The sequence below is a fragment of the Somniosus microcephalus genome, chromosome 2, assembly GCF_052327205.1.
Source record: "Somniosus microcephalus isolate GS21.2 chromosome 2, FLI_Smic_1.0, whole genome shotgun sequence".
In the NCBI taxonomy this organism is placed as follows: Eukaryota; Metazoa; Chordata; class Chondrichthyes; order Squaliformes; family Somniosidae; genus Somniosus; species Somniosus microcephalus.
The window spans coordinates 62210780-62235964 of NC_140988.1; the positions used below are offsets into that span (position 1 = coordinate 62210780).

Consider the following 25185-nt stretch of genomic DNA (forward strand, 5'->3'; position numbering starts at 1 on the left):
TGCTGAAAGCCTGCATGTTTTGATGCAAGTTTCCAGGAAAATCAAGGGTATTGAGACCAGCACTTGGCCGAGACGGCAGTGTTCTCGCTCAGGCCAACATCCCCAGCATCGAAGCTTTGACCACGCTCGATCAGCTTCAATGGACAGGCCACGTCGCATGCCCGATAAGAGACTCCCACAACAAGCGCTCTACTCGGAGCTCTGAGACGGCAAGAGAGCCCCAGGTGGGCAGAGGAAACGCTTCAAGGACACCGTCAAAGCCTCCTTGAAAAAGTGCAACATCCCCACTGACACCTGGGAATCCCTGGCACAAGACTGCACAAAGTGGAAGAGAAGCATCTGGGAAGGCGGCGAACACCTCCAGTCTCTTCGCCGGGAGCAAGGAGAAGCCAACGCAAGGAGCGCACGTCAACCACACACCCCTTCAACCACCGTCTGCCCCACCTGTGACAGAAACTGTAGGTCCTGCATTAGACTCATTAGTCACCTGCAAACTCATTTTTTGTGTGGAAGCAAGTCATCCTTGGTTCCAAGGGACTGTCTACGAGAGAAAGACTTGTCCAAGACGGCAGCTTCCCGCTGGAAAGCCTGCAAGCGTGGGACTGCCAAATCGCCTCCTGCTACCAATCAGCGGCGAGATTAAATGCCGGTGCAGCTGTCTGGAATCAATGAAATGCGGCGTTAAGAGCCGCCTTAAAATCACCATAGAAACGGGATCAGCGCGGCCTGGTGTGGATTTGAGCTGAACCGTTTCCCAGTTTGGTGCAGTGGATGTCCAGCGGCTTCTGGGATGAGTTTTCTGCGCGGCGATGGCTATTTGCTGCCGCTTGGTCCCTGACATTGTTTTAAATCAGACTAGTTCTTCGATCCGCCCGATTCTGGTATTTTTTTCCAAAAGAGACGGGCCCGGACACGGCGGCCATGGAGCTAAATTTGAATCGTGTCGACTACCTGCAGGTGGGAGATTTGACGCAGTTATCATTGGGCTTGTCTGATAAGAGTCTGCCGGCAGGCGGTCCAGTGTATAAATCCAGTTGATGGAAACTCTGCGGTCTTTACATTTAACCCCCCCCCCCCACCAAAATCAGCGAGCGAACAACAGGCGCTGCATTCCTGCTTTTTTCAATAAAAGGACAGAGTCTCGTAAATAACTTGATTCCAAGTTGTGGAATTTCAGTTATGCCATTATTAAAAAGGCTGTGTGAAGCTATTTGCATATGAGATGACTTGTAATGTTAGCAGCATCGAAAGTGGGGACATTTATTGTATAGCTGTTTTATTGTATCTATATACTTATATATGAATATATTATGAAGCATATCGTTGCTGTAACTCTTATTTATGTTAGTCAACATTGTGGCTTAACCTGCCTCCACTCGTTTAAATATATCAAAGCACAAGCCATTTCTGCATTGGCAGTCAAGAACTTCCCTCTAAATCCATCATTACACAAACAGGCCACTTCAACTTCCTACCTCCAAAAGTTGTAATTATTGTCCTGCTAGCACAAGATGCGAACTTGTCAGGAAGTTCTTCACACAAAGAATGATGAATGCATGACATGGACATTCAGTGAGGGTGTTGACCTCCTTATCTGTGTTGGGCTTGTGAGAGTTTATTATAGTGTGGTAGGCCAAGGTAATGTCCTTAATCTTCATTCAGTGCGCGGCTGACTTAAACTTCAAATTAAGATTCTCATGACAGTGCCATGCAAAATAGTTTGATTTTGTTTTCTTTTGAGCAATCTACAGTAAGTTGTACATTCATACATTTGATAATCAACATTTGTTTGTTAGGATAGTGCTATAATTTGTGTTCCCTTTATTTTTACCCTAGGTGGGAGTGACTTCCCAAAAGACCATGAGGCTCCTACCTGCATCAGGACGCAGAACAACCCAAAAGGTTAATTCCCATTCAGTACACACATTCATTTGTTTTTCCAGTTCCAAGCATAGCTGGGGGGAGAGAAGAGGAGAAGGAAAATTAGAGTCATACCCTTGACAACACCATATAGTTCCCTCTGCAAGGATTTATTAACTGTATGTTGTAACATTATTGGGGACCAAAACTTGGGGCCAGGAGTTTTAATTTTGTCAGCAATTCTGCACTTTACTAGAACTTTAATGGTCTATTTTTAACTGTTTGATTGGATCATCTTTTATACTATTCTGTTCTTTTAAATATTTTTATTGTGTGAACTTTTAGGTTGTTGTTGCAGATCATGATGGAGTGGTTACTTGTTTTGGTATTAAAAAGGGCGAGGCAATTGTAAGTATCAACTTGAGACTATGACTTAAAGAAACCTGTTAATATTTATGGGGCAATATTGTGGGGCAATATTGTGGCAATGAGAAGTTGGACATTTGAAATGTATATTGTGCCTTTGCCAAACAATGCATTCTCCCAGTGAATAGCCTGGCTGGATAAAATGCAAAATAATTTTAGTAATAAAAATGGAAAATGTTGGAAATACAGTGTAGTTCTGTTAATTCAAAGATGCCTTTTCATAGAATCATAGAATAGTACAGCACAGAAGGAGGCCATTTGGCCCTTAGAGTTTGTGCTGGCTCTTTCGAGGAACAATCCAGTTAGTCCCACTGCCACGCTTTTTCCCCATATCCATGCAGTTTTTCTCCTTCAAGTATTTATCCAATTCTCTTTTGAAGGCTACTATTAAATCTGTTTCCACCACCTTATCAGGCAGTGCATTCCTAACCACTCGTTGCGTAAAAAAGTTTTTCCTCATGTCGCTTCAAGTTCTTTTGCCAATTACCTTAAATCTGTGCCCTCTGGTTAGCGACCCTTCAGCCATTGGAAACAGTTTCTCTTTATTTACTCTATCTAAACCGTTCACGATTTTAAACACCTCTATCAAATCTCCTGTTAGCCTTATTTGCTCTAAAGCGAACAACCTTTGTTTCTCCAGTCCTTGGAAAAAAATTAAAATATTGAGTAATTTGAATTGAACAATTTAAATCAGTTTTTTTTTGCACAATTTCATTTTGAACTAGCAGATAATTTGAATTAATTAACTTTCAACGAAGAGAAATAGACTGTACACAGCTGGTCTATTAGTATCTGTAAAAAGAAAAGCTGGATTAGCATTTTGGGTGTATACCCTTAGTCATAATTGTAAAGTGGAGGATAGACAAGCCTTATTGGATTGAACAAAACAAAACAAAACAGAGGGGTGACATAGGATATACAGCACAGAAACAGGCCATTCGGCTTAAATGCATCTATACAATTCGCTTCAACCACTCCCTGTGGTAGCGAGTTCCACATTCTCGCCACTCCCTGAGTAAAGAAGTTTCTTCTGAATTTCCCATTGGATTTCTTGGTGACTATCTTATATTGATGGCCTCTAGTTATGCTCTTCCCCACAAGTGGAAACATTCTCTCTGTATCCACTCTATCAAAATTTTTCAAAAAGACATACATTAGGTCACCCCTCAGCCTTTTTTGAAGAGAAAAGAGACCCAACCTGTTCATCCTTTCCTGATATGTATACCCTTGCATTTCTGGTATGAGCCTTGTAAATCTTCTCTGCACCATTAACATTAGCTACCCTCCAATCCATGGGAACTGTTCCAGAGTCTATAGAATTTTGGAAGATGACCAGCAATGAATCTACTATTTCTAGGGCCACTTCCTTAAGTACCCTAGGATGTAGATTATTAGGCCCTGGGGATTTATCGGCCTTCAATCCCGTCAATTTCCTTAACACCATTTCCCTACAAATACTGATTTCTTTCAGTTCCTCCCTTTCATCAGACCCTATGTCCCCCGACATCTCTGGGAGGTTATTTGTGTCCTCCTTTGTGAAGACAGAACCAAAATATCACAGAACCACAGAATCTGCCATTTCTTTGTTCCCCATTATAAACTCCCCTGATTCTGACTGCAAGGGACCTAGGCTTGACTTCACCAATCTTTTTCTCTTCACATATCTATAAAAGCTTTTACAGTCAGTTTTTATGTTCCCTGCAAGCTTTCTCTCTCATACTCTATTTTCCCCTTCTTAATTAATCCCTTTGTCCTCCTTTGTTGAATCCTAAACTGCTCCCAATCCTCAAGTTTACTGCTTTTTCTGGCCAATTTATATGTCCTCTCCTTGGATCTTATGCTATCCCTAATTTCCCTTGTTAGCCACTATCCTTTTTATAATATGGCGACCAGAACTGTACGCAAGATGGGAAGAGATATTATTAACTGCTTCTTTGTGACAGCATTCCTGACTCTTGACTTTTACCTGTTTGTAAAATATTAGTGTATTTTTTGCTCTCAGTATATAATTTAGCTGAATAAACTACAAAAGTATATATAGTTAAAATTGAAAACAGAATTATTTTTAAATGTTATTCTATTAGATATATTGTATGATTATGTTAATTTACATAGGATTCTTTGACATTTCACTAGGAGTTTAGATGATATTTGTAACATGAACATCATGCTGGCTTTTATTCCGATTATTTAGGAGTCAAGTGCAGTTATCTCTTTGGATGAAACATGAAAGAATCTGATCAGGATAGAATTGCTTCAGTTGGAAGTTTCTTGACTTTGGCCTGAGGAGTGATTGTGTCCCTGTAGTTTTATTGCTGTTGTTGAACACTTTTGTTTAACTATTCTGCTTTTTCACTGTGTATAGTATAGTTGAAGTAATAGATTCTAAAAAACAGTTTATAGTGTAAATTGTATTTGAAAATATTCTCTTGTGTTCCAAAAAAGTGAGATGCTTTAATGGAACATATTTTGAAAGCTGCAAAAGCCATTCAGGTTCATGGAAGTTAAATGTGTGATTTCAATTGTACACAGCCAGTGTTCAAGACCTTGCCAGGACAGAAAGTTTCCAGATTGGAACTAGGAGGAGCCATTGGTACTCCACAGGAGAAAATCTTTATAAGTGTTGGTTCAGAGGTGCGAGGCTTCACTAAGAAGGGAAAGCAGTTCCTGTCATTTGAAACTAACCTTACGGAAAGCATTCGAGCTGTGTAAGTGATCCATGAATTCTGCTTATCTGCTTTTGTTGAGAAATAAGGCTTCTTTATTCAGATTTACTGTTTTCTGTTCCACACAGCATTCCACTGATTGGTGCCCAAGAGCTAATGGGATATGTACGCTTCCCCTCCTCCACACCCATTCTGCCAACCAAATCCCCACAACATGTTGCTTCTGAGGAAAGCATTAATTGCCCTCCTAATTTAATTCAAATTTGTATTTTGGTGGAAGAGTAAAAAATATTATCTTGCAGCCACACGCAACATGATTAAAAGTAATCTGGACTTCACTCGGGAATTTACATTTGAAGGTGTGCAATAAATATAGATGGATACTATATATAACTGTGTAATAAATATAGATGGATACTATATATAACTATGTATAATAGTCTTTTGTTTAAATTCTTCCACTAAAATAGGCATTTGGAATTGCCTTTTTTCACCTATGTCATATATAGGCATGAAATTCTTTGATTCCTTACAGGTATGTGTCTGGAGCAGACCTTTTCTTGTGTGCAAGCTATATCTATAATCACTACTGTGACTGTAAGGATCAAGACTACTACCTCTCCAGTGACAAGATCAATGATATAATCTGCTTGCCAGTGGAAAAAGTAGGCCATATCACACCAATACTGGCCTGCCAAGACCGGGTGCTCAGAGTTTTAAAGGTAATGCAGCAGATCTGCATAATTTTTGACCATTTTCCCATGGATAGGATTTGGAATAATAGTTGTTTTTAAATAACAACAGAAAATGCTGGAAAAAATCAGCAGGCCAGGCAACATCCATGGAGCGAAATTAGAGTCAACGTTTCGGGTCAAGACTAAAGAGGCACAGGGAATGAAATAGATTAAGAGGCCAGGCTGGGGGAGAACAAAAGAGAAGAGACATTAAGAGGTTTCAAAACGAGACGAGATGGTGCTAGGACTAGTGGAGACAAAAGACAGCTCTAGATTAGGTGTGAAATGTGCTGGCAGAATGGGAGACAGCTGCCATGTGGGAGAGAGGGAAAAAAAAGGAATGGGGGGTGGAAAGGCCAAAACAAAGGCGTGGATAAAAAATATAAGTAAACATGTAATAGGGGCCGAGGTTATGATCTGAAATTGTTGAACTCGATATTGAGTCCGGAAGGCTGTAAAGTGCCTAATCGGAAGATGAGGTGCTGTTCCTCGAGTTTATGTTGAGCTTCCGTGGAACAATGCAAGAGGCCAAGGACGGTGAGGTCCGAGTGGGAATGGGGCGGTGAATTAACATGACAGGCGACCGGAAGCTCGGGGTCACCCTTACGGACTGAATGGAGGTGTTCCGCAAAGCGGTAACCCAATCTGCGTTTGGTCTCCCCAATGTAGAGGAGACCGCATCGTGAGCAGTGAATACAGTATACTAGATTGCAAGAAGTACAAGTAAATCGCTGTTTCACCTGGAAGGGGTGTTTGGGGCCCTGGAAAGCGGGGAGGTATAAGGGCAGGTGTTACATCTCCTGCGCTTGCACGGGAAGGTGCCAGGCGAAGGGGTGCTGGGGGGTGATAGAGGAGTGGACTAGGGTGTCTCGGAGGGAGCGGCCCCTACGGAATGCTGAAAGGGGAGGGGAGGGGAAGATGTGTTTGGTGGTGGGATCACTTTGGAGGTGGCGGAAATGGCGGAGGATGATCCGTTGAATGTGGAGGCTGGCGGGGTGAAAGGTGAGGCCAAGGGGAACCCTATCGTGGTTCCGGGAGGGAGGGGCAGGGGTGAGGGCAGAAGTGTGGGAGATAGAACGGACACGGTCGAGGGCCATGTCAACCACGGTAGAGGGGAATCCTTGGTTGAGGAAAAAATGTTTTTAAATGTTGGGTTTTAATGCAAAGTGTATTCACATAAGATTAGAAAAAAAGGCATTGAGATGTAGCTAAAATAGTAATGAGTTGAGCTTTGATGTTGTTTCCCCAAAGATTGTAAATGATGAGCAATTTGTTAGCAGGTCTTGGTGAATGATAAACTCTTCACAACCATTGTATTGAGAAGTCTCTGGTCCTGGGCGCTCAGCAGGGGTGTTCCGGCAGGCCTTCCCTCTGTCTGTGAACACAGGATGATAAAAACAGAGATAAGAGATACAGACAGTCAGTCAGATTTTACACACAAAGCTGTGAGAACAAGCTTTGGCCAGACTCTGAAGGAGAATAGTTAGTTATTTTGTTTGTCAAGCAAGATGACTCAGTGATGAGAGTGTAGGATAGTGTGTAATAAAACAGGTTAACAGCTTGATATGGCTAAAGGAGCTTCATGGGTTAACTAGTATAGGGAGCTGCAGAGAGAGTGTACAGCATATGTTATAGACATCTCTCTGTAGGACAGACTGCCTGAGCTGAGTAAGATAAGACAGTTGGTATAGAAGTAAGTAACTGTGTTCTTGTAGAATTGTATTTAGACAAAGACTCTTTAGATGAAACTATAAGTTTAAAATAGTTAAGTGGTGTTGGGGGAGGGGGTGGGGGTGGGGGTGGGGGGGTCAACCATGGATACAGAAGAATAGTGGAAAAGTACTGAGCAAAAAGATGGAGTAACCCTGAATATGGGAATAGGAGATTGGATCTTGTGTCTTAACAATTTTGCACCAGACTAGTCAAGTGATATACTGTAGAGCTGGATGAAGCTGGTTTTAGTCATTTTAAGGCAGAGAGAATAGCATATGGTGCTATGCTTGCATCTTATCCTGTGACCAAAAGTGGGTGTGTTTATAGAAAGGGTATATAAGTAGGATGGAAAGTATCTTCAGTCTGATCAGGAAGGGCCTGGATTGGTTACGCTCCTAATTCCTAATGGATATTCTACTTGTAAGTATAATAGACTTATTTGCTTACTTGTAATCATGTATATGTTGAATAACTCTTGAAAGTTAACTTGTCTCTAGAGTCCGAGCCTTTCTTGGAACTGGAGTGGAAGTATGTACCTGGTATCAGTCCAACATGGGGAATCATTATTTTGTATCATTGTAAAAAGACAAATTGTACTGATTGAATTAAATGAGTCCAATTGTAACTGCTGGTGTGTATGTTCAGTTTATGTAAAATGAAGCAGCCTAATGATTTGCATATAGCCTAGTTTTTCCTAGTGTTTTCTCAGTCTGCCGTTGAGAAAATATGAGAGGCACATGGGGTCATGTGTGAAATACAGAGATCTGGTTCAGATTATAAGGGTGTATTATTTTTATGTTACTATATAAGCAGATATTGGTAGTGTGAATCTACTCCAGCATGTAAGGATGTAGGATCCATTTACGGGAGGGACTGATGCCAAGAGGCAAACAGATATTTGTAACAGAGGTCCCAGATTTGATTTCTGGTCAGTGCTTTCTCAGCCAGGGCAGTAGTCTGGGTATTACAATTGTAAGCTTTTAAATGGAGCAGAGGGACATTGGAGTGCAGATACACATGGTGGCAGCATAAATAAATAAAGCCTTAAAAAGGTAAACTGAAACCTTTGTTTTGTATCAAGAGGCCTAGAATTCAAAAGCAGGGAGTTAATGTTGAACTTGTACAAGACCGTAGGCCACAGTTGGAGTACTGAATACTGTTTTTGGCACCCCATTATAGGAAGGATATAAAAGTGATGGAAACGGTGGAGTGTAGATTCCTGAGGATATTACTGGGGTGAGGGATTACAGTTATGAAAAGAGGCGTAAGCAGTTTGTGCTTTTTTTCACTAGCATTGCGAGGTTAAGGTGTGACCTGATGGAGGAATTCTAGATTATGAAGAGTTATAAGATAAATGGTGATAGATTGTCTCTACTGTCTATGGTTGGCATAATCCTATCCACTTGTTTGTGAGAGAATCTTGGTGCACAAGTGATGGTCTGTCCAGTTCCTGGTAGTCTACTGAGTAGGCAGCTGTGACCTTGTGCCATTTATGTGTTTCTCAAATTCAAACATGTCTATTATGCCAGATGTGATGTAAGCATATGCTATTCTCTTTGCCTGAAAATGACTAAATTTCTCAAAAAGTGAAAGGCTATGCAAGTTCTTAGTAATTATAGTCTATTTCTGATAGTTTAGTAACAGTTATACTGTGACCTTGTGGAAAATGTGTATCCATCTGATCTCTGCCAAGTTTCCTATCAGAGGGGCAACTGGGCTAGTAAAACAGTTTCATGCAAAAAGTAGCAAGGTATGTAAGTCCAAATAATAAATGTTCTTTCGTATGGATTAAATTTCTCTACAACAGTATAGAACAGTTTCATCAACATGTAAGAGTATGGTAAGAAGTAGCAGCATTTGTTGAAAGGATCATGGGAGTGAAGATTTTCAACTTCAGCCCAAAACAGGTGCGAAGTTGGTGGTGAACCTGCCCAAGCCAGCCCACAAAAACTGTGGCCTGCCCAAGCCCGCAGCTGGGAGGACCAAACCATTTTCAGAATCGGGCCCCATTCAAATTTCACTAGCAAATAGTGGGCACCGAATGGGTGCTCCACTGCAGCTCGCCAGTTTTGGATGATGAAAAATCAACCTTTTCCAGGTGTCGGCTAGCAAGTAGGGCCTGAAAAAAAAAAGAGGAACACGAACGCTCCTATAAGTGCCACAAAAATCTTAAAAAAGCCCTCCAAAAACTTACCTTTCCTGAGTCTTTAAGAACTGCTGGGTAGGCTGCTCTTTGCCCACTGCGACTGGGACTAGCGTACACGGTGCGTGCTCTGCCTCTTTGTATATTACAATTGCAATTGGAATCCTACAACTGCATAGGATTCCAATTTGCATACTTAAACAGCCCCCTGCCTCTTTTGGGTGGGAGCGCTGGGGGCCCATTTAAAGGTCTGCCTGAAAATTGAATCAAGCAGGCAAATGAATGTCCAAGGTGCCTACCAACTTTCCTCTGCTGATAACTTGTTTTTCAGGTGAGAAACCGGTGGACAGCAGTTAAAAATCCCCCCATAGTGTCTGAAGCCAAAGGCAAAATTTACTTGAACAAGTGAAAACGATTTAAATTCAAGACCCAAGGGTGTGGATGAACAGAGACCCCCTAGGAGTTCATTCAAATATATAATTGCCTGAAAGTGTGAGTGCAGGTACATAAAGCTGTAAAATTTGGGGTTTTATAAATGGGACATAGAGTACAAGGGTAAAGAAGTAATGAAGAATTTATACCAAACATCGTTTAGTTTGTAGTTAGAGTAACGTGCGCAGTTTTGAGCACCCTACTTTATAGAATGGACATTAAGGTAATATAAACTGTCCAGCATAGATTCACCAGATAATGCCAAGAATGGGAAATTATAGCTATGAGGAGATATTTAAGATATTAGGACTATTTCCAGTGAAGTAGAGTTTTTAATTAGAGTTTTGATAAGACTATTTCCTTTTTTTGGGGAGTTGATGAGGGGTCATCAATTTAAAATTATAATTAAGAGAGAGGTTTGGAGAGATTTCTTTATACAGAAGGTTTTATGGAGCATGAATGTGGTTGATGCAGAGACATTGCTTCTCATAAGGAAAATTGGATAAATATTTGAGGCAGAGAAAGATACAGGCTATGGGGAAAGAGTGGCACAGTGGGTTTGGATTGCTTTAGCAAAAAGCATGTTCAGACACGATGGGTTGAATGGCCTGTGCTGTAAATGTCTATGATTAAGTTCGGTATCTTCCAGTCATAGGATTTTAATCTCTATTTGATTCTGAAGCATTGGCAAATTATAATTTGTTACATTTTCATTTTTTTCATTGAGCTGTGGGAATGAAGATTATATAGAAGTTAGTGCATTTATGACATTTAAAATCGTTTTTGATTACTTTATGGTTAGCATATTTGACAATCTTATACTTGCTATATTTTACCAGGGATCTGACCTACTGTATGAAGTGGAAGTCCCTGGAGCGCCTAAAGTTCTGGCATTAAACAATGGAAATGGGGGCAAGTATGGTGCTGGAGCCATGTGTAGGATTATTACTATGGTTTATCCTGCAACGATTGTATGGTTGTGCCAATAAATTGCAAGGTCAGCCATTATCCATAGTACTTTGAATGATAATTTCCAATATGCCTACAGCCACAGTGACTGACTGGTTGCTATCACTCAAATTCAGTGTATGGTGCTGCTGCAACTCCATTTTCAGTGTGTGCACCTTATTACCACAGTCCTTTGCTTTGCCAACAGCCTGAGGGGTCCGGCAGAGCCATGACCTTGGCCATGGCTTCTCCATGCATGACAGTCAACTAAATTAATGCTGTAAGAAATTACTTGCATTTATATAGTGCCTTACATGCCCCCAAGTGCAAAATTCCCAAATTCATGCTGCGTGTAAAACAATGTGAGTGCCATATGGGCTCAAATTATTTGCCCTTAACTGTTGCTGTAATCACAATTTGGTCTCCAGTCATAGTGGCTAAGACCAGCATTAAACTTTTTGTGTGAGCGCAGGAGGGGGAAAATATTTCAAATTGGTGCCCAATAATGACTCTTTGTGGCAACATGATCGTTGCTCACTTCATATCTTTGCTCAGAATAGTCAGATTGTGCATTTTCTCCCAACAACATCTGTTATGGTTGTGACATTGAAGAAACATTTTCTTTGACTAAATCAGTTTTCATTGTAAATGCTGTGATGTTGTGTCAGGAAGGACTATATACTGCAATATTGACTTCTTATTCAATATGGTTAGGGGACTCCGGAGAAGAGCTGCTGTATGGAACATCTGATGGTAAGTTAGGACTGGTCCAGATCACAAAAAGCTCTCCATTGCATCGTTGGGAAATCTCCAATGAGAAAAAAAGGGGAGGTAAGGACTGTTTTGTATTGTTAAAGCCTTTTTGTGAGATGCTTTTTAATTGGCTTTGCCTGGATAGAGAAATGATTACATTTTTCTGTACTGTGGACATACAGCACATCTTCCATCACTTGAGGTTAGACAAGGGAACCAAAGATAATTTCCATCAAGTGTGGAGACTGTTATGAATATTAGAGTTAAAGCTGGGGTAAAGCAATTAGAGACCTGGGCCTAAAAATTCGGTTGCTTTGCGCCTGCGCTAACAGGGCGCAAAACAACTAGTGCCTGGGCGCGGCGCCGCCAACGCCTCCCACGAAATTCAGCAGGAGGTTAGCGGCGGCGGTAACCGTTAGCACCCCGCGGTGCTGCGCCGCCGCCGATGACATCATCGCTGTGCGCAGCACCCCACTCGCGCCCCGGCCGAGATCTTCGGTAGCGCCCCCTGACTTACCGCCGGATGCTATGTTTGACGGGGTCAGGGGGGCCTATCTGCGCCGGGGTGGCACTAAGTAAAGGCGAGGTGCCAGGCGGCCATTTTTGTTGCTGGCCGCCTGCCAGCTCCTGCCCCCTCTGCCATCCCCAGCCTCCTCTGAAGGCCCCCCCCCCCCCCCCTCAAGTGGAGTGCCGGCTGCGCTCCGTGAGCCCACCACTTCTCTTGAGTGCCGGGCTCTTTTGCCGGCACTCCGATCCCTGGTGGCCCAGCTGTGCCCCCGGTCGTGCTGCGCAAGGCCCCTCCCTTTAAGAAGGGGAGGAAGGCCTGCAGTACCGCGGCACATAGTGCTGCGATATTCACTCGTAGTGCCCCAAGAGGGAGGCGGGAGCGCTTCCAGTAGCACCCCACTTCCCTCTTGGGGCGTTACCGATGAATTTCGGCCGCAGGGGTGCTAATTTTTTTGGGGCGCTAAAAATAGCGCCCCGGTGAAGTTGGCACCCCAAAGGGGTCGCGACTCCATTTTTTCCCCCCTGATGCCATACATTTAAGTTCAATATTGGGCAAGAAGTGCCCAACATTAAGCATGTGTGCTTCAAAGCCTTTCATCAGCCTTTAAAAAGGGATCCTTTCAGTATTGTTTTTCCTTTGCACCTTTATCCTTTTTTGTATTTTAAGTGGCTGGATGAGTTTGATGCCAATATATCCAAAGTCTGGCCCAGATTCATGTGTAATTAGATATATACATCAGCTCTGTAAGGTCCAAAACCACTTTATCTCTCATATACATACAGTGAAATGCAGCCTTGCTCAAAATCGGTTTAGGAAAAAAGTGGCTGATTTCCTTCAGTGGTTCATTGGCTAAATGCACTTTGGTATGGCACTTAGATCTGCAGTTGTTACGGTCTTTGGATTCAGTTCCTGGTTTCTGATTAGTTATTTTATATAATCCAGGATGGTGTGGGGGCTACCACAGTTGCCCATGGTTTCTCTGGATCAGAACGAGAATAATTAGTAGGGTCCTGTCTGTTCCCATTTGCTATCAAGTGACCCTGAAGAAGCATTCATTTATGTGCAATGCATCCAACTTGGCTTTGATATGCTACATAATTTTTTTAATTACTTGTTATCGGAATGTGAACGAAGCTGGCAATTGCCATTTCTAGTTGCCTGGAAAAGGTGGTGATAGTGGACCTTCCTGAACCACTGTAGTCCTTGTGGTGTTCGGTAGGGAATTCCAGGATCTTGACTCAGTTCTTGAAGGAACTACGATATATGTCCAAATCAGGATGGTGTGATATTTGGAACAGAATTGGGAGGGGAATTATAGAAATAATGGGTAAATTGCAAAGAATAGTAACACTGCAGGGCAGAAAAGTAGAATCAGTATTTTTTTGCATGGACTCCAGGCACTCTGTGTGTTGACTACTACGATGTTCTGGAAGACGGAGTCAAAGAGCTACTTGTTGGCCGTGATGATGGAATGGTGGAAATCTATGGGTTTGATGACAACAATGAGCCTGTCCTTCGTTTTGAACATGTAAGTCTTCATTCCTTGAGAGGGCACTGTAATTCAGAAATAGGTTAATTAACTCCAAAATGTGACCGCTTGAAACTACATATATAAATTCTTGTTTTAAAATGGAATCAAACCCCGTTGCTGTAGTTATTTTTTTCATTACATGGTCTTTCTCTGTCTAGTTACTGTTTGTATTTTTTTCTCTCGGCCTTTGTGCATCGCTTTCTTGTTGCTGCAATGGTTTTTTTCTTTGTCTTACTGTGAATGTGCCTCTGCTGTTTTGGTTTATTTAGGCCACCTGTTTGACATGATGGCCTAGAAATTGGGTTGGGGCGCCAAAGTGGAGCAAAAGTCGCCTGAGCGCAGGATTTAGCGCAGCGTTTGAGGCTTCAGCGATCGTCAGGTATTCAGTTTCATTGCCCCTAGAGGGACATGGGGCGAGGCTCGAGGCGCTCCGCGTCCCTCTTAGGGCACTGAAACTGAATATCGCAGTGCAACGTGCCGCAGCGCCACACGCTGCGGCATGGCACGCTGCGGTACTGCAGGCCTTCCTCCTACTGTTAAGGGGGAGGTGCCTGCAACAGCGCGAGCCCCGATCGCGAGTGCCGGCAAATGAGCCCGGCACCAAGGAGAAGTGCCGGGCTCTCGGGAAACAGCCGGCAATGCCGCGGGGGGGGGTGACCAGGAGGCCGGGGACGGAGGTGCTGGGCCCCGCACCTCCACCTTAACTTGCGCCGCTGCTGGCACAGTAAGGCACCGTGAACCGGGCATGGGTAGCGAACGGCGCAACTGCAGCGTTCGCTACCAAATATTGCGATCGGGGCACTAATGGGGCGCTGTGCACACCGATGACGTCATCGGTGGCGGCGCAGCGCAAAAGGCTAACGCCACCATTATCGCCCCAACTCAATATCGCGGGAGGCGCAGCCAGTGGCGCTACAGCCACTGCCTGCCTCTTTAGGCGCTAACAAGTGGCGCTACTCGCCCAATTTCTCCCCCGATACCTTTTGCCAGCTAAGACTTCGAGCTTATTGATGCAACGAATTGAAAGGGGTACCTCCCATGATAGTGCCATTTAAATAATGAAATGGATATCAGGAGGTGGGTCCTAACAAGAAACAAATGTCATAACATCCTAGCAGGTGTAAATAAATGAGGACAGAGCCCTCTGACTGAGAATAACACAAGTGAGAAACATTCACAGCAATTGAAAGAAGAATGAATAGTGCAATGAATGGCTTTATATCAATAGTTTAGTTCTTCTATAACCAATGGCTGCACACTTTCACATGTTTAGCTCAGAAAATATTTTGTCATTAACATGTATTGTATAGAGTTGGGATAACAAGGTATGTTGAATTTCAAATGCACTGTGACATGGGCTGTTAGATCACAGTTTGACAGTGAGTTCATGATCTCTGTCGTGCTATTGGGGAGATGCTGCCTAGAGGTCAGGTACTTCCCCAAGGGCAAGGTCAAATTTGGAGTGTAGGTCACCCTAGGCAGCTCCTGTTTGCCTTCTGGTGGTCTAATACAGCTTTATTTACACTTTTTATTGAATTATAATTGGCAGGCCAATACACTTCGACTCCTATGTGTCACACATAACTGTCCTGAGTGCTTTTGTATTGAAAGTGCAGTTAAAAACATTTTAATGACATTTAAAAGATGATGTAAGCTAAAAGCAGAAGCTGCAGATGCTAGAAATCTGAAACAAAAGCAGAAAGTGCGGGACAAACTCAGCAGGTCAATTAGCATCTGTGTTAAAGAGCAGATAAGTTAAGGCCCGGATTTTGCGGTGGTAATGACGATGAAACTGTCAGCGTTCGCTGTCATTACCCCTCTGAAACTGACAGAAACTTCAGGATTTAATGCACGCACAGATAAATGCGGAAATCCTGAAGTTGTGGTCAGTCATTCACTACTCTGCCACAGGTTGCGCTGTGGAACTCCCCAGAGCCGGCAATCAATTGAAATTACATATAGGACGAAAACTTTCCCTATTCTGGAATATCGCTGTTAAACCCCCACCCCCCCCCCCCCCCCCCGCACCTCCAACCCCTGAAAAAGTTAAGCCTTGTTGAAAGAGGTGTAACTGGGTTTTTTTATGGCATATTGACTGCTGAAAAACCATTCTGGCCCTGAAAAACTAATTTTATATTACTAGAATGTCAAACTTTTCCATTAATATGACTAAGAATTACACTGGCCCATATTTTGCGGCCCCTACAGGTGTGTACGCGCCTGTAAGGGCTGCACAAGTTCCGGGTTTTCACGCGCATGTGTGAAAACCCGGAACTTGCGATCTGTCAAGAATCTTCGTGACAGATCATCCGCATCCCTGGGAAAAGGGCATCAGCGGGCAGAGAGTTGGGCTATTTGCCCAACTACTGCCCAGCAAATGCCCTTAAAATTCTTACACCTGGTAAAAGCAGGCGTAAGATCTGTTTTTACCAGCATAAGAGTTTAAATTAATTGAAAAAAAATTATTTTATATCAGTTAAACATTAAAACACCTGTAAAATAAGGTGAGCCCTTTTAAAAACAATTTAATTTTCAAAAAATTAAATTTTTGTTTAAATTAATTTTAAATATGTAATTTAAAAATTTTATTTATTATGTTGATGTTTTTAATGTGATCCCCATTCATGTTTGAGGATTCCATATGTACGGAATCTCCATAAGCATGAATGGGGACCCCCCCTTTCATTGGTTGGGCCGGCCCACATGATCCCAGAGGCGCTTGTGAACATGCCTGCGCCCCAGGGGCGCTTGCGAACCGCCTGCGCCCCAGGGTTACGTGGGCCTCTACGCATGTCTACACAGAGGCCCGGGAGTGCATGGATCCGGGACCATCAGGTAGGTGCGTAGATTTTTTGCCGGTCGGAGGCATCCGCCCGTGGGAAGCCTCTGGCCTCAAATTCAGGCCCATTGTTTTTTTAAAAAAAAAAAAAAAAAAAAAATTGTTTGTTTGTTTATGCTATTTCAGCTTCTACCTTAATCCTATGTGTATGCACCAATCTTTATTTTGCTCTCTGTAAAATTTATAAAAAGTAAATTAGAATAGATTAGACAGATGTGTAGCAACGGCAGAGTGGTTTTAATGGGGAATTTTAACTTCCATATAAATTGGGATAAGCAGAGTAGCACCTGTCAAAAAGGTAGTGAATTTCTTGAGTGTGTCTGGGATAGTTTTCTACAACAATATGTCCGAGAGGCAACAGGGGGGCAAGCCATATTAGATTTAGTAATGAGTAGTGAGCTAGATTTAGTTAACAGCCTAACTAAGCATGAACATTTATCCGATCATAATAGCGATCATAACATGATCGGGTTCAATGTAGCGTTTGAAAGGGAGAAACGTGATACAGCTACTAAGATTCTAGATTTGGGTAAGGCTGACTTCAAAGGGATGAGACAGAGACTGTCCATGGTAAACTGGGCAAATCTGTTAGGGTAAAACAATGGAAGATCACTGGGAGATGTTCAGAAAATAATTTAAGGTGATACAGAACCAGTTCATACCCCTGCGGGCCAAGAGCTCTACTTGCCCCAAAAAAATGCCATGGACAACTAAAGAGGTCGGGGACAGCATAAAACTAAAAGAAAAAACATACAAAAATGCAAAAAATAGCACAGATCCTGGCGGATGGGAAAGATACAAAGAACAGCAAAGGGTCACAAAACAGATAGTAAGAGCTAAAAAAGGGGAGTATGAAAGGAAACTTGCAAGGGATATCAAAATCAACACATTTTTTACAATTCTATTAGGAAAGAGAGGGTAGTCAGAAGCAATGTTGGCCCCTTAAAAACTGAAAGCGGTGATATTATCAATGAGAAGGAAATGGCGGGCATGTTGAATAGTTACTTTGCGTCAGTATTTACAGTAGAGGAAGAGGATAGCATGCCAGAAAACTCAAGGAAACTAAATCAAGGACAGGGACTCAATAAAATTAATATAAGTAAAATAACAGTAATGAAGAAAATAATGGCAGTAAAGAGTGACAAATCCCCAGGACCAGATGGTTTCCGTCCCAGAGTTTAAAGGAAGTAGGTGAGTACATTGCAGATGCCCTAACTATAATATCCCAACGTTCTCTTGATTCAGGAACCGTTCCTTTTAGATTGGAAAACTGCACATGTCACTCCGCTATTTAAAAATGGTGAGAGAGGGAAACCAGGGAATTATAGGCCAGTTAGCCTAACATCTGTTGTCGGGAAATTGCTGGAGTCTTTAATTTAAGAATAGGCTTACTGAACACCTCAAATTTTCAGTTGATCAGAGAGTGCCAGCATGGATTTGTGAAAGGTAGGTCATGCCTGACAAACCTGATTGAATTTTTTGAGGAGGTGACTAAAGTAGTGGACAGGGGAATGTCTATGGATGTTATTTATATGAACTTCCAGAAGGCATTTGATAAAGTTCCACATAAGAGACTGTTAACTAAGGTAGAAGCCCGCGGAATTGAAGGCAAATTATTGACCTGGTTAGGAAATTGGCTGAGCGGCAGGTGCCAGGCAGTAGGGATAATGGGTAGGTACTCAAATTGGCAGGAGGTGACTAGTGGTGTCCCGCAGGAATCTGAGTTGGGGCCTCAACTATTCACAGTATTTATTAACGACTTAGATGATGGCATAGAAAGTCATATATCCAAATTTGCCACTTACACAAAGATAGGTGGAATTGTAGGCCGTGTCAAAGAAAGAAAGACTTGCATTTATATAGTGCCTTTCACGACCACCGGACGTCCCAAAGCGCTTTACAGCCACTGAAGTACTTATTGAAGTGTAGTCACTGTTGCAATGTAGGAAACGCGGCAGCCAATTCGCGCACAGCAAGCTCCCACAAACAGCAATGTGATAATGACCAGATAATCTCTTTTTTTTTGTTATGTTGATTGAGGGATAAATATTGGCCAAGACACTGGGGATAACTCCCCTGCTCGACTTCAAAATAGTGCCATAGGATCTTTTACGTCCACCTGAGAGAGCAGACGGGATCTTGGTTTAACGTCTCATCTGAAGGTGTAGATGGAAGCACAAAATTACAAAGGGATATTGACACATTAAGTGAATGGGCAAAACTGTGGCAAATGGATTTCGATGTAGGCGAATGTAACATGATTCACTTTGGATCTAAAAAGGATAGAACAGGGTAGTTTCTAAATGGTGAAAGGCTAAAACCAGTGGAGGTTCAAAAACACTCGGGGGTCCAGGTACATAGATCATTAAAATGTCATGAACAGGTACAGAAAATAATTTAAAAGGCTAATGGGATGCTGGCCTTTATATCGAGAGGACTAGAATACAAGGGGTAGAAGTTGTGTTGCAGCTATACAAAACCCTGGTTAGACCACATCTGGAGTACTGTGAGCAGTTCTGGGTAGCACACCTTGGGAAGGATATAGGTTTACCAGAATGATACCCGGACTCCAAGGGTTAAGTTACGAGGAGAGATTACACAAATTAGGGTTGTATTCCCTGGAATTTATAAGGTTAAGAGTGATCTGATTGAAATTTTCAAGATATTAAGGGGATCAGATAGGATAAATTGAGAGAAACTATTTCCACTGGGTGGGGATTCTTGGACTAGGGGGCATAGTCTAAAAATTAGAGCCAGACCTTTCAGGAGTGAAATTAGGAAACACTTCTATGCACAAAGGGTGGTAGAAGTTTGGAACTCACTTCCACAAACAGCAATTGATGCTAGATCAATTGTTAATTTTAAATCGGAGATTGATCGCTTCCTGTTAACCAATAGTATTAAGGGATATGGGCCAAAGGCAGGTATATGGAGCCATGATCTCATTGACTGGCGGAACAGGCTCGAGGGGCTGAATGGCCTACTCCTGTTCCTATGTTCCTAGATTCTGTTGATTTTTACTTCCTGGCTTGCTGTCTGTGAGAATTCTTCAATGTGTTTGGCTGTTTAGCCAACTAGATGACATCTCTGTTGCTGGACGCTGGAGATTCGCTTGATTTGGCACCAGATTCAAACAAAGGTCAGGAGAGCTGAAATCGACGCCACAGAGATCGCTAGATCTGCATGGGCAGCTTTCTTCGAGGTTCGCAGCGAGCGCCGTCGCTTTGCCGCTGACCACAAATCACAGGTCATTAATGTTTCAGGTGTAGACGCTTCATCACAACTGGAAGGAATTACAGATGAACAGCATTTAAAAAGGAACAGAACATGGGCAGGAAGCAAAAACACACCCACATACACTCACACACACACGAAGTAGAATGACCTGTAAAGTGCTGAAATGGAAAACAGGTGATGATTAAATGGCTGAAGTGTATTAACGTGACAATAGGAGGCATAATGAAAGAAATTATATACGAGTCACAGAGAACCCGTGAATAGCTGAAAGAATGGTCGGGGGCAATGTTCGCTGTAATTTTGTTTTGTGCCACGCGTGCATTTTTTCTCATTGAAAAGCCGGCTGCAAGGAGTCCTTGGAGTGCTGGGCGGCCGCACAGCTTACAAGGAACATTGGTCAGGGGTAAGATGGGTAGAAATGGAAGCCGGAAAATCTGACAAAGTGGAAAATAGGCTGCAGGAGCCTGGGAGAAGAAAAGTGCTGCTTGACACCAGGGGCCTTCCCCTGCTTTGCCAGTGTCTCTTGCTTCCATTTCTACTTGCCTTACACCCTCCCACCCTACCTCAGCTATTCGCAAGTCATCTGTGTCTCGTAAATGTCTTTAATTTCTTTTATTATGTCTCTTAGTGTCTCGTGTTTACGGTTCTTATCATTATCACTGCACTTATCATTCTACTTCCTCTCTCGTGGGTGCTTTTGTTTTTATTCCCTGCCCTTTCTCTTTGTTCTGTAACTTTTTAATTGCTATTCATCTGTTCTGATGAAGTGTCTGCACCTGAAACATTAACTTGTGTTCTCTCCACAGATGCTGACTGAACTGATGAGTGTTTCCAGCACTTTCTGTTTTTGTTTAAAAGATGATGCATTATTTTGTAATATGATGATCAGATTTTATATTTTTTATTGAAATCTAGTCACCAATGCCTCGGTGAAGAGGCAGAATTCCATTTATTGTCTTACTGTTCCCCACCCTGTGAGCTTACAATCTATACTGGGTGATCTGGGGAGATTTTCAGAAGACGTGGGTACCCTCTATTCAGTGAATCACTTCCTGATCCCTAAAAGCCTCTCCACCACCTATAATGCTCAAGTCAGAACTGTAATGATGCATTCATCACTCGCCTGGATGGATGCTGCTGCAAAAACACTGAGGAAGCTCGACACCATTCAGGTCAAAGCAGTTCACTTGCTCTGCACACCTGCCACTGGACTCAATATCCAGCTCTCCACCACTGGTGCACTGTGGCTACAGTATGTACAAGCATGTACTCCAGTTTTCCTAGCTGCTGGGAAGGAAAAGAAACAAGCAGAAGTATATTCAAGCTATTCCCATGCACTTCTTAGCATTTGTTCAACAGCAGAAGTTGAAATGGGTTGCTTGTTAACCCTTTCTGTGGAAGGAGAGATGGATAACTAATTCAAAAGAGAACTACTTCCAAGATATAAAAATACATTTTCGTATCTTGGGGAAATAAAGAGCTGTATATTCAAATATTTACGGAGTGTTTAAAAATTGATTTTTGTGTGCACTTGCACATTCTAGGCTTTGTCCGAAAGCATCACCTCTATTCAAGGAGGATGCGTTGGAAAAGAAGGGTATGATGAGGTTTTGACAGCCACGTATACAGGTAAGGAAATAAATAATTAAACTAAAATTTCCATTGTTTTCTTTTTAGAGTTGACTATACTTTCATGAAACAAAAATTAATCTGTGGAACTCCCTCAGTGGCTCAATATGCAAATGTATTGGCTAAAGTGGTACTGAACTATATAGAGCAGAAAGCATCAGGTTTTGATAGTTAAAGCAACTGATCTGGGCAACAGTACAATTGGCTTCAGTGTACCTGGTCTAGGGGGTTCCCAATCCAGATTGTTGTCCACTGATACTTTCCAGAAAGTATGTGTGTGTGTGTGTGAACATGAGATGAAGACAGGATTGGGGTTTGATATGATGCCCCCAGTGGTCAAATAGCCTGCTGATACTCTTGACTAGGTTAACACATGACGAATGGTCAGGATAAGGTCATCATTTGTAGAACTGCACCTTCAGATGACTCACTGCCGACAGGAAAGGAAATTGAGGAAAAGTTTGTTTTAGGTTTACAGGTCTTATGTGAAGTGAGTTTGGGCAGGCGCATTCTAGTTCCAATTGGTAGGGACTGTGGCAACAATGGAGATTAAACTGGGCAACTTCACTTGCACCATAATTAGAAAGGGTAGTGTGTTAGTATCACACTAATGAATACCTCATCTTGGTGAGCACAAAAATTAATTCCAAAATATATTAAAACATTTTAAATGAATGGAATACCAACAACAACATTTATATAGCACCTTTAACGTAGGAAAACATCCCAAGGTGCTTCACGGGAGTGTAATCAGATAAAAATTGACACTGAGCCAAAGAAGAGATGACTAAATTAGGATGGGTGACTATTAGCTTGATCAAAGATCTCGAGAGTGTCTTAAAAGAGGAGAGAAACTAAGAGATTTAGGGAGGAATTTCAGAGCTTAGGGTCTAGACAGCTGAAGGCACGGCCGCCAATGGTAGGATGAAGGAAGTGAGCGATGCACAAGGGGCCAGAGTTGGAGGATGCAGAGCTCTTGGAGGGCTAGAGGAGGTTACGAAGATAGGAAGGGGTGAGGCCATGTAGGGATTTCAACACGAGGATGATCATTTTTAAATCGAGCCGTTGGTGGACGAGGAGCCAGTGTAGGTCAGCGAGCACAGCGGTGAAGGGTGATTGGGACTAGGTGTGAGTTAGGATACGGGCAGCCTGAGATGGTGCCCAGGGGGGATATGGAATCTGTGGCTAGGTAATGGAGTTTGTGGCAGGGGTTCAGTCTTCTCAATGTTTAATTGTTGGAAGTTTTGGCTCATGCATGACTGGATGTCAGATAGGCAGTCTGACCGCACAGAGGTAGTGGAAGGGTTGAGAGGAGGTGGTGAGGTAGAGAAGGGTGTTGTCAGTGTACTACAGGACTTGACAGGGTAGATGCTGGGAGGATGTTTTCCTTGGCTGGGGAGTTTAGAGCTAGGGTTTATGGCCTCGGAATAAGGGGTCGGCTATTTAGGACTGAGCCGGGGTGAAATTTCTTCAATCAAAGGCTTGTGAATCTTTGGAATTCTCTACCCCACAAGGCTGTGGATGCTTAGTCGTTGAGTATGTTCAAGACAGAGATTGATAGATTTTTGGATACTAAGGGAATTCAGGGATATGAGAATAGGGCAGGAAGGTGGAGTTGAGGTAGATCAACCGTGGTCTTATTGAGTGGCAGAGCAGGCTCAAACGGCCGAATGGCCTACTCCTGCTCCTTATGTTCTTGCATGTGGAATCCAGCTTCCTGTCTTTGGATGATGTCACCAAGGTGCAGCATGTCGATGAGAATAGGATGGTGCAAGGGTCAAGGATGTCTTGGAGCAACTGCAGGGCATTCTAGAGGGGGAGGGTGAACAGCTAGTTGTTGTGGTGCATATAGGTACCAATGATATAGGTAAAAAACAGGATGAGGTCCTAAAAGCTGAATATAGGGAGTTAGGAGGTAAATTTAAAAAATAGGACCTCAAAGGTAGTAATCTCAGGATTGCTACCAGTGCCACGTGCTAGTCAGAGTAGAAATAGAAGGATATTTCAGCTGAATACGTGGCTAAAGGAATGGTGCAAGGGGGAGGGATTCAAATTCCTGGGACATTGGAACCGGTTCTGGGGGAGGTGGGACCAGTACAAACTGGACGGTTTGCACCTGGGCAGCACCGGGACCGATGTCCTAGGGGGAGTGTTTACTAGTGCTGTTGGGGAGGGTTTAAACTAAAATGGCAGGGGGTTGGGAACCTGTGCAGGGAGACAGAGGAAAGGGAAGCAAGGATAGAAGCAAAAGACAGGAAGGAGAAAAGCAAAAGTGGAAGGCAGAGAAATCAAGGGTGTAAATCAAACATGGCCACAGTAAATAATAATTCTAAAAGGACTAAGTGTTTATAAAAAATAAAAAAAAACAAGCCTGAAGGCTTTGTGTCTTAATGCAAGGAGCATTTGTAATAAGGTGGATGAATTAGCTGCGCAAATAGATATAAACGGATATGATATAATTGGAATTACAGAGACATGGCTCCAGGGTGATCAAGGCTGGGAATTCAACATCATGGGGTTTTCAATATACAGGAAAGACAGGCAAAAAAGAAAAGGAGTTGGGGTAGCATTGCTGGTTAAAGAGGAGATTAACACAGTAGTAAGGAAGGATATTAGCTCTGATGATGTGAAATCTGTATGGGTAGAGCTGAGAAATACCAAGGGGCAGAAAACGTTAGTGGGAGTTGTATACAGACCCCCAAACAGTAATGCTGAGGTTGGGGATGGCATTAAATGGGAAATTAGAGACGCGTGCAATAAGGGCACAGCAGTTATCATGGGTGACTTTAATCTACATATAGATTGGACTAACCAAATTAGTAACAATACTGTGGAGGAGGAATTCCTAGAGTGTATACGGGATGGTTTCCTGGACCAATATGTCGACGAACCAACTAGAGATCAGGCCATCTTAGACTGGGTATTATGTAATGAGAGAGGATTAATTAGCAATCTTGTTGTGCGAGGCCCCTTGGGGAGAAGCGATCATAATATGATAGAATTCTTCATTAAGATGGAGAGTGAAGTAGTTGACTCAGAGACTAGGGTCCTGAATTTAAATAAAGGAAACTACGATGGTATGAGGCACAAGTTGGCTAGGATGGATTGGGGAACGTTACTTAAAGAGGTGACGGTGGATAGGCAATGGCAAACATTTAAAGATCGTATGGATGAACTACAGAATTTATTCATCCCTGTCTGGCATAAAAATAAAACAAAAAATGTGGCTCAACCGTGGCTAACAAGGGAAATTAGGTATAGCATAAGATCCAAGGAGAGGGCATATAAATTGGCCAGAAAAAGTAGCAAACCTGAGGATTGGGAGCAGTTTAGGATTCAGCAAAGGAGGACAAAGGGATTAATTAAGAGGAGGAAAATAGAGTATGAAAGTAAGCTTGCAGGGAACATAAAAACTGACTGTAAAAGCTTCTATAGATATGTGAAGAGAAAAAGATTGGTGAAGTTAAGCATAGGTCCCTTGCAGTCAGAATCAGGGGAATTTATAATGGGGAACAAAGAAATGGCAGACCAATTAAATACATACTTTGGTTCTGTCTTCACAAAGGAGGACACAAATAACCTCCCAGAGATGTCAGGGAACGTAGGGCCTAATGAGAGGGAGGAACTGAATGAAATCAGTATTTGTAGGGAAATTGATGGGATTGAAGGCCGATAAATCCCCAGGGCCTGATAATCTACATCCTAGGGTACTTAAGGAAGTGGCCCTAGAAATAGTAGATTCATTGCTGGTCATCTTCCAAAATTC

General features: G+C 42.6%; 1 protein-coding gene across 3 annotated transcripts in view; it reads left to right on the top strand.

The window, feature by feature from the left end:
* The first annotated feature begins 680 nt into the window (after nt 1-680).
* bbs7 (Bardet-Biedl syndrome 7) overlaps nt 681-25185 on the top strand; it is a 73884-nt gene continuing 49379 nt past the window's right edge. The window contains exons 1-9 of one of the 3 annotated variants that reach the window (XM_086009836.1): nt 681-957; nt 1837-1902; nt 2206-2268; nt 4819-4994; nt 5488-5674; nt 10814-10886; nt 11637-11753; nt 13581-13711; nt 21335-21419. In XM_086009836.1, the coding sequence (XP_085865962.1) occupies nt 922-957; nt 1837-1902; nt 2206-2268; nt 4819-4994; nt 5488-5674; nt 10814-10886; nt 11637-11753; nt 13581-13711; nt 21335-21419 (934 nt within the window). In that variant the 5' untranslated portion in view covers nt 681-921. The remainder of the gene's footprint in view (nt 958-1836; nt 1903-2205; nt 2269-4818; nt 4995-5487; nt 5675-10813; nt 10887-11636; nt 11754-13580; nt 13712-21334; nt 21420-25185) is intronic. The other 2 variants (XM_086009826.1, XM_086009845.1) reach the window with 2 other exon arrangements.